General features: G+C 43.7%; 1 protein-coding gene across 4 annotated transcripts in view; it reads right to left on the bottom strand.

The window, feature by feature from the left end:
• Positions 1-17,023, bottom strand: part of osbpl3a (oxysterol binding protein-like 3a) — a 79,249-nt gene that overhangs the window by 15,929 nt on the left and 46,297 nt on the right. For all 4 annotated transcript variants that reach the window (XM_060905008.1, XM_060905009.1, XM_060905010.1 and 1 more), the window contains 2 exons: positions 12,782-12,860; positions 12,542-12,692 (listed from right to left, as the gene is read on the bottom strand). In XM_060905008.1, the coding sequence (XP_060760991.1) occupies positions 12,542-12,692; positions 12,782-12,860 (230 nt within the window). The remainder of the gene's footprint in view (positions 1-12,541; positions 12,693-12,781; positions 12,861-17,023) is intronic.

The raw sequence follows: 17,023 nt of genomic DNA, 5'->3' as shown, positions 1-17,023 counted from the left end.
AAGTTTCGTTAAGATACGCCAAAGGGCGGCAGAGATATGAGCACACTTCCTGTTTGGCGTCTGCGCCGTCAATTTTGATTGGCTGCCACGGCCAAACGCTTATGAAATTCTAAAAACCGGGTAAGTTTCTTGTGCAGCTTAGTCCAAAGTTGCCATCTACCAAGTTTGGGAGAAATTGGTCAAAAATTGAGGGAGGAGAAGCATTTTAATTGATTTTCACAAAATTCAAAATGGCGGGAAAACTATATGGGCGGAAAATGACGTCATGGGGTGCTTTGGATTCGTCTTGACCCAAGGATTCCAGGGATACCAAGTTTTTGAAAATCGGACCAACGGTTCAAAAGTTACAAGCAGAAATGTACCTGCAACTTTGACCTGCTGGTGGCGCTAGAGGGTTGGGGGTGGGGACCTAAAAATTGTTGTGGGGAATGCTGAGACTGTCTAGAATGTGTGTGCCAAATTTGAGCATTTTCCTATGTGTGGTTCTATGGGCTGCCATTGACATCCCATAGGAGAAGAAAGTTGAATAATAATAATAATAATAATAATAATAAGAAAACCGACAAACTCATTAGGGGCCTTCGCCAGCTTCGCTGCTTGGCCCCTAATAAATATAGCTGCAAGCAGCAATGCGGGGCCAAGCAGTGTGACCCAGCCTAAGTTGCCATGGCAACAGAAAGAACTGACCAGGCAGACGGTCATAGGCACGCACAGGAAGTGTTTACAAGCAGAAATGTACCTCCAACCAGATGGTTAGAGGCATGCACGGCTTCACCGTCAAATTCGATTGACTGTGATGGCTGAAATTACTTCAAGTGTACTAGGTGTGTGTGTGCGTGTGTGTGTGTGTGCTAAAAGACTGCTGAGATATGAGCTCAATTATATATGAGCCAAAACACATTTTGGAAAGTTATAGCGCCCCCTAATGGCCAAAGTGCACCAAATGTGGTATGGGCACTTATGGAGGGGTGGGGCATAATCCCACCAAGTTTGGTTAAGAAAGATCAAAGGGCTGCCGAGAAATGAGCACACGTCCTGTTTCGCGTCTGCACATCCAAGTTTGATTGGCAGCGACGGCCAAACGCTTAGGAAATTCTAAAAACCGGGTAAGTTTTTTGTGCAGCTTAGTGCAACGTTGCCATCTACCAAGTTTGGAAGGAATTGGTCAAAAATTGAGGGAGGAGAAGCATTTTAATTGATTTTCACATAATTCAAAATGGCGGAAAATATACAAGGCGGAATATGACGGCATAGGATGCATTGGATTCGTTTTGACCCAAGGATTCCAGCGATACACAGATTTTGACGATCAGACATACGGTTCAAAAGTAACAAGCAGAAATGTACATGCAACTTTGGCCTGTTGTTGGCGCTAGAGAGTTTGAGGTGGTGAGTTGAAATTTGCTGACAAGAACCTTGAGCCAGCCTAGAATCAGTGTGCCAAATTTGAAAACCTGTCGTCAGACGGTTCTATGGGTTTCCATAGAATTTCATTGATTTTAACAAAATTCAAAATGGCGGAAAATCCTCAAGGCAGAATATGACGTCATAGGGTCCGATAGATTCGTCTTGACCCAAGGATTCCATAGGCAGTGGAATTTTGTTTCTAGCCAAAACGCATCATGAGATATGAGCCAAAAGACATTTTTCCTAGTTATAGCGCCCCCTAGCAGCCAATATGTTCCAAATTCTTTGGGGTCCTTCATGGAGGGGTGGGGCATAAACCCACCAAGTTTCGTTAAGATACGCCAAAGGCCGGCCGAAATATGAGCACACTTCCTGTTTGGCGTCTGCGCCTCCAATTTTGATTGGCTGCCACGGCCAAACGCTTATGAAATTCTAAAAACCGGGTAAGTTTCTTGTGGAGCTTAGTCCAAAGTTGCCATCTACCAAGTTTGGGAGAAATTGGTCCAAAATTGAGGGAGGAGAAGCATTTTAATTGATTTTCACAAAATTCAAAATGGCGGGAAAACTATATGGGCGGAAAATGACGTCATGGGGTGCTTTGGATTCGTCTTGACCCAAGGATTCCAGGGATACCAAGTTTTTGAAAATCGGACCAACGGTTCAAAAGTTACAAGCAGAAATGTACCTGCAACTTTGACCTGCTGGTGGCGCTAGAGGGTTGGGGGTGGGGACCTAAAAATTGTTGTGGGGAATGCTGAGACTGTCTAGAATGTGTGTGCCAAATTTGAGCATTTTCCTATGTGTGGTTCTATGGGCTGCCATTGACATCCCATAGGAGAAGAAAGTTGAATAATAATAATAATAATAAATATAGCTGCAAGCAGCAATGCGGGGCCAAGCAGCGTGACCCAGCCTAAGTTGCCATGGCAACAGAAAGAACTGACCAGGCAGACGATCAGAGGCACGCACAGGAAGTGTTTACAAGCAGAAATGTACCTCCAGCCAGATGGGTAGAGGCATGCACGGTGTCACCGTCAAAATCGATTGACTGTGATGCCTGAAATTACTTCAAGTGTACTAGGTGTGTGTGTGTGCTAAGAGACTGCTGAGATATGAGCTCAATGATATATGATCCTAAATACATTTTGGAAAGTTATAGCGCCCCCTAATGGCCAATGTGCACCAAATGTGGTATGGGACCTTTTGGAGGGGTGGGGCATAATCCCACCAAGTTTGGTTAAGAAAGGTCAAAGGACTGCCGAGATATGACCACACTTCCTGTTTCACATCTGCACGGCCAAATTTGATTGGCCGCCACGGCCAAACGCTTATGAAATTCGAAAAACCGGGTAAGTTTTATGTGCAGCTTAGTCCAAAGTTGCCATCGACCAAGCTTGGAAGGAATTGGTCAAAGATTGAGGGAGGAGAAGCATTTTAATTGATTTTCACAAAATTCAAAATGGCGGAAAATATACCAGGCGGAATATGACGCCATAGGGTGCGTTGGATTCGGGTTGACCCAAGGATCCCAAAGATGCTTAGATTTTGACGATCAGAAGTACGGTTCAAAAGTAACAAGCAGAAATGTACCTGCAAATTTGACCTGTTGGTGGCGCTAGACAGTTTGAGATGATGAGTTGAAATTTGCTGACAAGAACCTTGAGGCAGCCTAGAATCAGTGTGCCAAATTTGAAAACCTCTAGTCAGACAGTTCTATGGGTTGCCATAGAATTTCATTGATTTTAACAAAATTCAAAATGGCGGAAAATCCTCAAGGCAGAATATGACGTCATAGGGTGCGATAGATTCGTCTTGACCCAAGGATTCCAGAGATAGTGGAATTTTGTTTCTACCCCAAACGCATCATGAGATATGAGCCAAAAGTCATTTTTCCTAGTTATAGCGCCCCCTAGCAGCCAATTTGTTCCAATTTTTTTGGGTTCCTTCATGCAGGGGTGGGGCATAATCTCACCAAGTTTCGTTAAGATACGCCAAAGGGCGGCCGAAATATAAGCACACTTCCTGTTTGGCGTCTGCGCAGCCAATTTTGATTGGCCGCCACGGCCAAACGCTTATGAAATTCGAAAAACCGGGTAAGTTTTATGTGCAGCTTAGTCCAAAGTTGCCATCGACCAAGCTTGGAAGGAATTGGTCAAAGATTGAGGGAGGAGAAGCATTTTAATTGATTTTCACAAAATTCAAAATGGCGGAAAATATACCAGGCGGAATATGACGCCATAGGGTGCGTTGGATTCGGGTTGACCCAAGGATCCCAAAGATGCTTAGATTTTGACGATCAGAAGTACGGTTCAAAAGTAACAAGCAGAAATGTACCTGCAACTTTGACCTGTTGGTGGCGCTAGACAGTTTGAGATGATGAGTTGAAATTTGCTGACAAGAACCTTGAGGCAGCCTAGAATCAGTGTGCCAAATTTGAAAACCTCTAGTCAGACAGTTCTATGGGTTGCCATAGAATTTCATTGATTTTAACAAAATTCAAAATGGCGGAAAATCCTCAAGGCAGAATATGACGTCATAGGGTGCGATAGATTCGTCTTGACCCAAGGATTCCAGAGATAGTGGAATTTTGTTTCTACCCCAAACGCATCATGAGATATGAGCCAAAAGTCATTTTTCCTAGTTATAGCGCCCCCTAGCAGCCAATTTGTTCCAATTTTTTTGGGTTCCTTCATGCAGGGGTGGGGCATAATCTCACCAAGTTTCGTTAAGATACGCCAAAGGGCGGCCGAAATATGAGCACACTTCCTGTTTGGCGTCTGCGCAGCCAATTTTGATTGGCTGCCACGGCCAAACGCTTATGAAATTCTAAAATCCGGGTAAGTTTCTTGTGCAGCTTAGTCCACAGTTGCCACCTACCAAGTTTGGGAGAAATTTGTCAAAAATTGAGGGAGGAGAAGCATTTTAAGTGATTTTCACAAAATTCAAAATGGCGGGAAAACTATATGGGCGGAAAATGACGTCATGGGGTGCTTTGGATTCGTCTTGACCCAAGGATTCCAGGGATACCAAGTTTTTGAAAATCGGACCAACGGTTCAAAAGTTACAAGCAGAAGTGTACCTGCAACTTTGACCTGCTGGTGGCGCTAGAGGGTTGGGGGTCGGGACCTAAAAATTGTTATGGGGAATGCTGAGACTGTCTAAAATGTGTGTGCCAAATTTGAGCATTTTCCTATGTGTGGCTCTATGGGCTGCCATTGACTTCCCATAGGAGAAGAAAGATGAATAATAATAATAATAATAAATATAGCTGCAAGCAGCAATGCGGGGCCAAGCAGTGTGACCCAGCCTAAGTTGCATTGGCAACAGAAAGAACTGACCAGGCAGACGGTCATAGGCACGCACAGGAAGTGTTTACAAGCAGAAATGTACCTCCAACCAGATGGTTAGAGGCATGCACGGCTTCACCGTCAAATTCGATTGACTGTGATGGCTGAAATTACTTCAAGTGTACTAGGTGTGTGTGTGTGTGTGTGTGTGCTAAAAGACTGCTGAGATATGAGCTCAATTATATATGAGCCAAAACACATTTTGGAAAGTTATAGCGCCCCCTAATGGCCAAAGTGCACCAAATGTGGTATGGGCCCTTATGGAGGGGTGGGGCATAATCCCACCAAGTTTGGTTAAGAAAGATCAAAGGGCTGCCGAGATATGAGCACACGTCCTGTTTCGCGTCTGCACATCCAAGTTTGATTGGCAGCCACGGCCAAACGCTTATGAAATTCGAAAAACCGGGTAAGTTTTTTGTGCAGCTTAGTGCAACGTTGCCATCTACCAAGTTTGGAAGGAATTGGTCAAAAATTGAGGGAGGAGAAGCATTTTAATTGATTTTCACATAATTCAAAATGGCGGAAAATATACAAGGCGGAATATGACGGCATAGGATGCGTTGGATTCGTTTTGACCCAAGGATTCCAGCAATACACAGATTTTGACGATCAGACATACGGTTCAAAAGTAACAAGCAGAAATGTACATGCAACTTTGGCCTGTTGTTGGCGCTAGAGAGTTTGAGGTGGTGAGTTGAAATTTGCTGACAAGAACCTTGAGCCAGCCTAGAATCAGTGTGCCAAATTTGAAAACCTGTCGTCAGACGGTTCTATGGGTTTCCATAGAATTTCATTGATTTTAACAAAATTCAAAATGGCGGAAAATCCTCAAGGCAGAATATGACGTCATAGGGTGCGATAGATTCGTCTTGACCCAAGGATTCCATAGGCAGTGGAATTTTGTTTCTAGCCAAAACGCATCATGAGATATGAGCCAAAAGACATTTTTCCTAGTTATAGCGCCCCCTAGCAGCCAATTTGTTCCAAATTCTTTGGGGTCCTTCATGGAGGGGTGGGGCATAAACCCACCAAGTTTCGTTAAGATACGCCAAAGGCCGGCCGAAATATGAGCACACTTCCTGTTTGGCGTCTGCGCCTCCAATTTTGATTGGCTGCCACGGCCAAACGCTTATGAAATTCTAAAAACCGGGTAAGTTTCTTGTGGAGCTTAGTCCAAAGTTGCCATCTACCAAGTTTGGGAGAAATTGGTCCAAAATTGAGGGAGGAGAAGCATTTTAATTGATTTTCACAAAATTCAAAATGGCGGGAAAACTATATGGGCGGAAAATGACGTCATGGGGTGCTTTGGATTCGTCTTGACCCAAGGATTCCAGGGATACCAAGTTTTTGAAAATCGGACCAACGGTTCAAAAGTTACAAGCGGAAATGTACCTGCAACTTTGACCTGCTGGTGGCGCTAGAGGGTTGGGGGTGGGGACCTAAAAATTGTTGTGGGGAATGCTGAGACTGTCTAGAATGTGTGTGCCAAGTTTGAGCATTTTCCTATGTGTGGTTCTATGGGCTGCCATTGACATCCCATAGGAGAAGAAAGTTGAATAATAATAATAATAATAATAATAAGAAAACCGACAAACTCATTAGGGGCCTTCGCCAGCTTCGCTGCTTGGCCCCTAAATATAGCTGCAAGCAGCAATGCGGGGCCAAGCAGTGTGACCCAGCCTAAGTTGCCATGGCAACAGAAAGAACTGACCAGGCAGACGGTCATAGGCACGCACAGGAAGTGTTTACAAGCAGAAATGTACCTCCAACCAGATTGTTAGAGGCATACACGGCTTCACCGTCAAATTCGATTGACTGTGATGGCTGAAATTACTTCAAGTGTACTAGGTGTGTGTGTGTGTGTGTGTGTGTGTGTGTGTGTGTGCTAAAAGACTGCTGAGATATGAGCTCAATGATATATGAGCCAAAACACATTTTGGAAAGTTATAGCGCCCCCTAATGGCCAATGTGCACCAAATGTGGTATGGGCCCTTTTGGAGGGGTGGGGCATAATCCCACCAAGTTTGGTTAAGAATGGTCAAAGGGCCGCCGAGATATGAGCACACTTCCTGTTTCGCATCTGCACAGCCAAATTTGATTGGCTGCCACGGCCAAACGCTTATGAAATTCAAAAAACCGGGTAAGTTTTATGTGCAGCTTAGTCCAAAGTTGCCATATACCAAGTTTGGAACGAATTGGCCAAAAATTGAAGGAGGAGAAGCATTTTAATTGATTTTCACAAAATTCAAAATGGCGGAAAATATACAAGGCGGAATATGACGACATAGGATGCGTTGGATTCGTTTTGACCCAAGGATTCCAGCGATACACAGATTTTGACGATCAGACATACGGTTCAAAAGTAACAAGCAGAAATGTACATGCAACTTTGGCCTGTTGTTGGCGCTAGAGAGTTTGAGGTGGTGAGTTGAAATTTGCTGACAAGAACCTTGAGCCAGCCTAGAATCAGTGTGCCAAATTTGAAAACCTGTCGTCAGACGGTTCTATGGGTTGCCATAGAATTTAATTGATTTTAACAAAATTCAAAATGGCGGAAAATCCTCAAGGCAGAATATGACGTCATAGGGTGCGATAGATTCGTCTTGACCCAAGGATTCCATAGGCAGTGGAATTTTGTTTCTAGCCAAAACGCATCATGAGATATGAGCCAAAAGACATTTTTCCTAGTTATAGCGCCCCCTAGCAGCCAATTTGTTCCAAATTCTTTGGGGTCCTTCATGGAGGGGTGGGGCATAAACCCACCAAGTTTCGTTAAGATACACCAAAGGGCGGCCGAAATATGAGCACACTTCCTGTTTGGCGTCTGAGCCTCCAATTTTGATTGGCTGCCACGGCCAAACGCTTATGAAATTCTAAAAACCGGGTAAGTTTCTTGTGGAGCTTAGTGGAAAGTTGCCATCTACCAAGTTTGGGAGAAATTGGTCCAAAATTGAGGGAGGAGAAGCATTTTAATTGATTTTCACAAAATTCAAAATGGCGGGAAAACTATATGGGCGGAAAATGACGTCATGGGGTGCTTTGGATTCGTCTTGACCCAAGGATTCCAGGGATACCAAGCTTTTGAAAATCGGACCAACGGTTCAAAAGTTACAACCAGAAATGTACCTGCAACTTTGACCTGCTGGTGGCGCTAGAGGGTTGGGGGTGGGGACCTAAAAATTGTTGTGGGGAATGCTGAGACTGTCTAGAATGTGTGTGCCAAATTTGAGCATTTTCCTATGTGTGGTTCTATGGGCTGCCATTGACATCCCATAGGAGAAGAAAGTTGAATAATAATAATAATAAATATAGCTGCAAGCAGCAATGCGGGGCCAAGCAGCGTGACCCAGCCTAAGTTGCCATGGCAACAGAAAGAACTGACCAGGCAGACGGTCAGAGGCACGCACAGGAAGTGTTTACAAGCAGAAATGTACCTCCAACCAGATGGTTAGAGGCATGCACGGCTTCACCGTCAAATTCGATTGACTGTGATGGCTGAAATTACTTCAAGTGTACTAGGTGTGTGTGTGTGTGTGTGTGTGTGTGCGTGTGTGTGCTAAAAGACTGCTGAGATATGAGCTCAATTATATATGAGCCAAAACACATTTTGGAAAGTTATAGCGCCCCCTAATGGCCAAAGTGCACCAAATGTGGTATGGGCACTTATGGAGGGGTGGGGCATAATCCCACCAAGTTTGGTTAAGAAAGATCAAAGGGCTGCCGAGATATGAGCACACGTCCTGTTTCGCGTCTGCACATCCAAGTTTGATTGGCAGCCACGGCCAAACGCTTATGAAATTCGAAAAACCGGGTAAGTTTTTTGTGCAGCTTAGTGCAACGTTGCCATCTACCAAGTTTGGAAGGAATTGGTCAAAAATTGAGGGAGGAGAAGCATTTTAATTGATTTTCACATAATTCAAAATGGCGGAAAATATACAAGGCGGAATATGACGGCATAGGATGCGTTTGATTCGTTTTGAGCCAAGGATTCCAGCGATACACAGATTTTGACGATCAGACATACGGTTCAAAAGTAACAAGCAGAAATGTACATGCAACTTTGGCCTGTTGTTGGCGCTAGAGAGTTTGAGGTGGTGAGTTGAAATTTGCTGACAAGAACCTTGAGCCAGCCTAGAATCAGTGTGCCAAATTTGAAAACCTGTCGTCAGACGGTTCTATGGGTTTCCATAGAATTTCATTGATTTTAACAAAATTCAAAATGGCGGAAAATCCTCAAGGCAGAATATGACGTCATAGGGTGCGATAGATTCGTCTTGAGCCAAGGATTCCATAGGCAGTGGAATTTTGTTTCTAGCCAAAAGGCATCATGAGATATGAGCCAAAAGACATTTTTCCTAGTTATAGCGCCCCCTAGCAGCCAATTTGTTCCAAATTCTTTGGGGTCCTTCATGGAGGGGTGGGGCATAAACCCACCAAGTTTCGTTCAGATACGCCAAAGGCCGGCCGAAATATGAGCACACTTCCTGTTTGGCGTCTGCGCCTCCAATTTTGATTGGCTGCCACGGCCAAACGCTTATGAAATTCTAAAAACCGGGTAAGTTTCTTGTGGAGGTTAGTCGAAAGTTGCCATCTACCAAGTTTGGGAGAAATTGGTCCAAAATTGAGGGAGGAGAAGCATTTTAATTGATTTTCACAAAATTCAAAATGGCGGGAAAACTATATGGGCGGAAAATGACGTCATGGGGTGCTTTGGATTCGTCTTGACCCAAGGATTCCAGGGGTACCAAGTTTTTGAAAATCGGACCAACGGTTCAAAAGTTACAAGCAGAAATGTACCTGCAACTTTGACCTGCTGGTGGCGCTAGAGGGTTGGGGGTGGGGACCTAAAAATTGTTGTGGGGAATGCTGAGACTGTCTAGAATGTGTGTGCCAAATTTGAGCATTTTCCTATGTGTGGTTCTATGGGCTGCCATTGACATCCCATAGGAGAAGAAAGTTGAATAATAATAATAATAATAATAATAATAAGAAAACCGACAAACTCATTAGGGGCCTTCGCCAGCTTCGCTGCTTGGCCCCTAAATATAGCTGCAAGCAGCAATGCGGGGCCAAGCAGGGTGACCCAGCCTAAGTTGCCATGGCAACAGAAAGAACTGACCAGGCAGACGGTCAGAGGCACGCACAGGAAGTGTTTACAAGCAGAAATGTACCTCCAACCAGATGGTTAGAGGCATGCACGGCTTCACCGTCAAATTCGATTGACTGTGATGGCTGAAATTACTTCAAGTGTACTAGGTGTGTGTGTGTGTGTGTGTGTGTGTGTGTGTGTGTGTGTGTGTGCTAAAAGACTGCTGAGATATGAGCTCAATTATATATGAGCCAAAACACATTTTGGAAAGTTATAGCGCCCCCTAATGGCCAAAGTGCACCAAATGTGGTATGGGCACTTATGGAGGGGTGGGGCATAATCCCACCAAGTTTGGTTAAGAAAGATCAAAGGGCTGCCAAGATATGAGCACACGTCCTGTTTCGCGTCTGCACATCCAAGTTTGATTGGCAGCCACGGCCAAACGCTTATGAAATTCGAAAAACCGGGTAAGTTTTTTGTGCAGCTTAGTGCAACGTTGCCATCTACCAAGTTTGGAAGGAATTGGTCAAAAATTGAGGGAGGAGAAGCATTTTAATTGATTTTCACATAATTCAAAATGGCGGAAAATATACAAGGCGGAATATGACGGCATAGGATGCGTTGGATTCGTTTTGACCCAAGGATTCCAGCGATACACAGATTTTGACGATCAGACATACGGTTCAAAAGTAACAAGCAGAAATGTACATGCAACTTTGGCCTGTTGTTGGCGCTAGAGAGTTTGAGGTGGTGAGTTGAAATTTGCTGACAAGAACCTTGAGCCAGCCTAGAATCAGTGTGCCAAATTTGAAAACCTGTCGTCAGACGGTTCTATGGGTTTCCATAGAATTTCATTGATTTTAACAAAATTCAAAATGGCGGAAAATCCTCAAGGCAGAATATGACGTCATAGGGTGCGATAGATTCGGCTTGACCCAAGGATTCCATAGGCAGTGGAATTTTGTTTCTAGCCAAAACGCATCATGAGATATGAGCCAAAAGACATTTTTCCTAGTTATAGCGCCCCCTAGCAGCCAATATGTTCCAAATTCTTTGGGGTCCTTCATGGAGGGGTGGGGCATAAACCCACCAAGTTTCGTTAAGATACGCCAAAGGCCGGCCGAAATATGAGCACACTTCCTGTTTGGCATCTGCGCCTCCAATTTTGATTGGCTGCCACGGCCAAACGCTTATGAAATTCTAAAAACCGGGTAAGTTTCTTGTGGAGCTTAGTCCAAAGTTGCCATCTACCAAGTTTGGCAGAAATTGGTCCAAAATTGAGGGAGGAGAAGCATTTTAATTGATTTTCACAAAATTCAAAATGGCGGGAAAACTATATGGGCGGAAAATGACGTCATGGGGTGCTTTGGATTCGTCTTGACCCAAGGATTCCAGGGATACCAAGTTTTTGAAAATCGGACCAACGGTTCAAAAGTTACAAGCAGAAATGTACCTGCAACTTTGACCTGCTGGTGGCGCTAGAGGGTTGGGGGTGGGGACCTAAAAATTGTTGTGGGGAATGCTGAGACTGTCTAGAATGTGTGTGCCAAATTTGAGCATTTTCCTATGTGTGGTTCTATGGGCTGCCATTGACATCCCATAGGAGAAGAAAGTTGAATAATAATAATAATAATAATAATAATAAGAAAACCGACAAACTCATTAGGGGCCTTCGCCAGCTTCGCTGCTTGGCCCCTAATAATAATAAGAAAACCGACAAACTCATTAGGGGCCTTCGCCAGCTTCGCTGCTTGGCCCCTAATAATAATAATAATAAGAAAACCGACAAACTCATTAGGGGCCTTCGCCAGCTTCGCTGCTTGGCCCCTAATTCTAAAGGGTTCACAAACTTTCAATTACCACTGTATAAGGCTAAGTAAGCCCATCTTCAGACGGCTACAGAGCAGGAACAGACTTTTGTTTTAGCAGAAGCAAAAAATCACTTTAAATCAATATTTTGTGTGAAATTATTGATTTCTTTTGTAAGCAGCCGTGTAATAAGCGGATAAATGTACAGCCAGCTGGTTATCACTGTAAAATTCAACCCCTCTCTGCATCACCTTGTCAGGGTTTATTTCAGAATAATGATGTGTTCGTTGTACATTATTACTCATCTATCAGTGTAGGCAAACTTAGCTAACAATAAACAACTGTATATTTCACATGTGCTGGCTGTAGTGTGTGAAAACCCCAGGAAATCAGCAGCTTCTGAAACCAACCCATCTGGTGCCAACATCCAGGCCACGGCTCGTGTCCCAGAGATCAGACTTGTTTTTTTTCTTTGTTCTGATGTGAACATTAATTGAAGCTCTTCTGGATCTGCATGATTTTCTGCAGTGTGCTGCTGCCACATGATGATTGGCTGATGGGATAGCTACAGGAATACGCAGGTCAACAAGTTCCTAATAAAGTCAACGGTGAGTGTATACTTGACTCCGTATATATCAGGGATGTTATCGGTCAAAGCAATTCAAACAAAAGCGCTTTTGGCTTTGTGCTGAAAGATTAGAAACAAATATTCTGACCTAGAAAGATTAAATAATGTTACAGTGAACTATCAAAGTATTTCCACCCTCTCCGATAAAAAGTCTGGATTGTAAGAGCAGGTGTAGGAGAAACACCTAAAGTTCAACGTGACCCTTTTAAATGAATAAATTTCCGTGTAGTAGGTCACTGTTGATCAGAATGTCAGTTTTACCTTGAAGAATGTAACTTTGCAGAAGCTGGTGTCTTCTGTAGCTGCTGTGTTTTTGATCGTCATCTCACCATAATGTTCTATCCAACGCTGACCACTGAGGATGTTATGGATGCAGGACGTGACCCTATTCAGCTCGTAATGATCCCCAAAACTTGACAGAGGGAGACAGAGAAATATGAAAAGAAAATCCACAACTGAAAGGGGACTGATTTATAGGTCAGGGAGAAACGGACTGATCACCTTGGCAACACGATGTGGGTGGTTCCCACGGGGACAATCTCCATGGACCTGCCCCAAAATTTGTTCTTCCATCGGACATCTAAGAGAGACCAAGCTGTACTTACATCTAAAACATCTATACTCTCATTATTTTTACACACACACACATATATACATATATACATATATATATATATATATATATATATATATATATATATATATATATATATACACACACATACACACAGTACCAGTCAAAAGGTTTGGAAACACCTTCAAATTTGATGTTTTTCTTTTTTAATTTTTTTTCCTACATTGTAGAACAATACTGAACTCATCAAAACTATGAAATAACATATGGACTCATATGGTAAAACAAAAAAGTGTTAAAAAACAACGTTTCATCTTTTAGATTCTTCAAAGTCGTCACTATTTATCTTGATAATAGCTTTGCACACTATTGCATTATCTGAACCAGCTTCATGAGGTAGTCACCTGGAATGCTTCTCAATTAACAGGTGTGTCTTGTCAAAAATGGAATTTCTTATAAGGAGTAGTACTGACTTACTGTTGGGCCGGGGAGATGGAGGCTGGATCGCAGAGAAGGAGGGCTTCAGAGAAAATGAGTATTATCTTTATGTAGGTTAATAATAAGAGAAATAAGAATAGGAATAATTTGATTAACTGACTGATTATACAGATTGCCTGGGCACCCAAGTATGGCCACGGTGTCGTCCCGCCCCCGCACAAGATATACCACAATGAGACGGCAGAGGGAAGGCCCTGCGTGTTAACCAGCCCAAGGCCCAGGGCCCCCCCACCTTGACTCCAGACCATCACGCAACATGCCACATTTGTCCCATGTAAGAATGTAAATGGCTAGATTGTGGGCTTTCTCTAATGTATTGCATTAAAAGAAGTGTGCATGCAGGGTGAGTCTCTGCCCAGATTTCCCCCTGCACGCCGCACTAACCCTGCGTACTCATAGATATATGCCTCCTCTAAATTGTGTTAGCATTAAAAGGAAGCGAGGCGTGCAGTAAAACACCTGCAGAGGCATCTGCATGCACGCCTTGCTTGCCCTAGTCTATTTGTTGTTCTTGTTATTGGTAGATGTATGATGTGTGCAATCTAATGTGTAGTGCATTTAAAAGAGAATAAGGCGTGTTACATATTACCAGGAAGAGGTATGTGTGCGCGCGCATAGGGCGAGTGCGCAACGGGGGCCCAGAACCCACAAATACCCCACAGCACTGACCAACACCGGTCCCACATGGCAACCCAACAGGACCGGGCCGCCCGAGCCACCCATGGGGCCCAGGCAGAACAGGGATGAGTGAAGTAGAATGAGGCAGAGAGAAAGAGAAGGGAGGAAAGGAGAGAAAAAATAAATAAAATCAACAAGTAACTCCTTATACACACACACACACACACACACATCTCCATATACACATTATTCCTTACTGTTAATTTTGGTTTTTCACTTAATTTTAAATTCGGTGTTATATTTGAATTCTAATTGTTTTGTATAATTGTATTGTATATGAATATATTAAAAAAAGGAATTTCTTGCCTTCTTAATGCATTTGACACCAACCAGTAAAGAGTAAATAATAAAAATACAGTAAATAGTCCTGTTCGACAACTGTAGTAATCCATATTATGTCAGGAACCACTCAACTAAGTAAAGAGAAATAACAGTCAGTCATTACTTTAAGACACGAAGTGTCTTTTAATTAATTAAAATAAAGAAAAAACATCGAATTTGAAGGTGTTCCAAACTTTTGACTGGTAATAAATATATCACATCACATCACACACACCTCCATAATTATTGGCCCGCCTGTAAAGATTCATAAGGGTTAGAAAAAAAAAATCCACCTTTTGGTCAAGTGGCTTCATCTCACACTGAAAAAAAATGAGAACCTTTAATTGAAACATTTATTCAGAGAAAAACAAATCCCTCATCAAGAAATAATTATTTATTTTTAACAAGAAGAAGAAAAAAAAAACCCAACCAACCAACCAACCAACCAACCAACCAACCAACCAACCAACCAACATATGTGCCACTATTGGCACCCCTGGAAATGATAGTGAACACAATGTACCTGAAGTGTGTTTCCATTTAAATTGTCCATGGTTGAGCTGATTGGAGTGTGTAGGAACTTTCAAGCTGTAATCCATGACTTCCTGATTAACTGGGGAACAAATATGAGGCGACACAGATGCCAAATTCCCTCAACATCAACATGGGAAAGTGGGACTTTGCTGTGTGGTGCAACAGGAACCATCTGCAGCTCAACACCTCGAAGACCAAGGAGCTGGTCATTGACTTTGGGAGGTCCAGACCAAGGTCACGACCAGTTCTGATCGAGGGAGTCGAGGTGGAGGCTGTGGATTCCTACAAGTACCTCGGGCTGTGGCTGGACAGCAAGCTGGACTGGACTTGCAACACCAAACACCTGTACAGGAAGGGACAGAGCAGGCTGCACTTCCTGAGGAGGCTGCGGGCCTTTAACATCTGCAGGAAACTCCTGTGGATGTTCTATCAGTCTGTGGTCGCCAGTGTCCTGTTTTACACTGTGGTGTGCTGGGGGGGGCAGCACATCCAAGAAGGACACAACTGATCAGGCGGGCCGGCTCTGTGGTCGGCATGAAGCTGGACTCTCTGGTGACGGTGGCAGAGAAGAGGTCTATGGACAAACTATTGAACATCATGGACGATGCCAGTCACCCTCTGCACACCGTCATCAGCAACCAGAGGAGCCTGTTCAGTGACAGAATGCTCCTTCCCAAGTGCAGGATGAACAGAGTCAAAAACTCCTTTGGCCCTCACGCCATCAGACTGTACAACTCCTCTCTGGGGGGGAGGAGGGGGAACAGGAGGACAGAGGACGGGAAGGAGCAGTAGCCTAGCCTAACAATAAGCAATACCGGACAATGTGCAATATAAAGTGCAATATCTTTCTTGCTTCCCCACACACACTTACCCTAACCCCACTTCTCCCCCCTTTCCCCATATCTTATTCTTTTATATTTGTTTATGTAAATACAAAATTTATTTTAATTTATCTAGAAGTTTTTCTCCATTTCTTTTCTCTGTTTATCTGTAATGATGCTGCTGGAATCTTAATTTCCCTGAGGGAACCCTCCCAAAGGGATCTATACAGTCTAGTCTAGTCTAATCTAATCGGAAAGATAAGAGAGACACAACCCCAAAGAGGAAGAAGTAGTGTGTTGACCTTCATGAGTCAGGGAATGGGGATAAACCATCTCGCCTGAAAATGTCCATGTCTACTGTTAGGGCAATAATAATAATAATAATAAAGTGGACACCAACTGGAACTGTTCCACACTCATCCGGAAGAGGAGCCGAGTTTATTTTGCCCCCACGTACAGTGAGGAGGGGAAGAGAGGCCAAAAATAAAAATTCCCTAAGGATCACTGTTGGTGAATTACAAGAAAATGTAAAATCTTGGAGTTTCCGAGTCTCCAAAACCCCCATCAGCCTCCACCTCCAGACCAACAGATTATTTGGAAGGTTCCAGAAAAAAGGCTTTTCTGTCAGTTAACCCCAAACGTAAACACCTGAAGTTTGTGAAACGCTACGACAACTTTGACTGGAGCTGTGTTCTCTGGTCTGATGGAACAAAAATGGAGTTTTTTGTCAATAAACACTCGCGGTGGGTTTGGAGGAAACAGAAGGACGGCTATAACGAACAGAACCCGATCCCAACTGTAAAATATGGTGGAGGTTCTGTGATGTTCTGGGGCTGTTTTTCCTCCAAAGGCTCTGAAACCTTGTTTGGGTCCATGGCATCATGGACTCCATGAAGCACCAGGACATTTTAAATCACAATCCGGCTCCTCTGACAGGAAACTAAAAGCGGGTCGTCACTGGACCCTCCAGCAGGACAATGATCCGAAGCGTCTGTCCAAATCAACACTAAAACGGTTCACTGAGCGCAGAATCGAGCTTCTGCCCTGAACGTCTCAGTCCCCTGAGCTGAACCCCAGTGAAAACCTGTGGGCGGAGCTGAAGAAGAGAGAGAGCACAAGAGAGGGTCGAGGCCCCTGGATGATCTGGAGAGACTGTGGAAAGAGGAATGGGCTCAATGCCCCGCTCAGGATCTCCAACCTTATAGAATGTTAGAGGAGAGACTCGGTGCTGTTTTACTGCCAAAGGGGGTTGGACAGAGTATTAAATTCAGGGGGGCCGATAATAGTGGCGTGTGTTTTTGTTGAAAATAATTATTT

This window comes from Neoarius graeffei, chromosome 22 (assembly GCF_027579695.1).
Source record: "Neoarius graeffei isolate fNeoGra1 chromosome 22, fNeoGra1.pri, whole genome shotgun sequence".
Lineage (NCBI taxonomy): Eukaryota > Metazoa > Chordata > Actinopteri > Siluriformes > Ariidae > Neoarius > Neoarius graeffei.
This window is presented reverse-complemented; position numbering and strand designations above follow the sequence as displayed.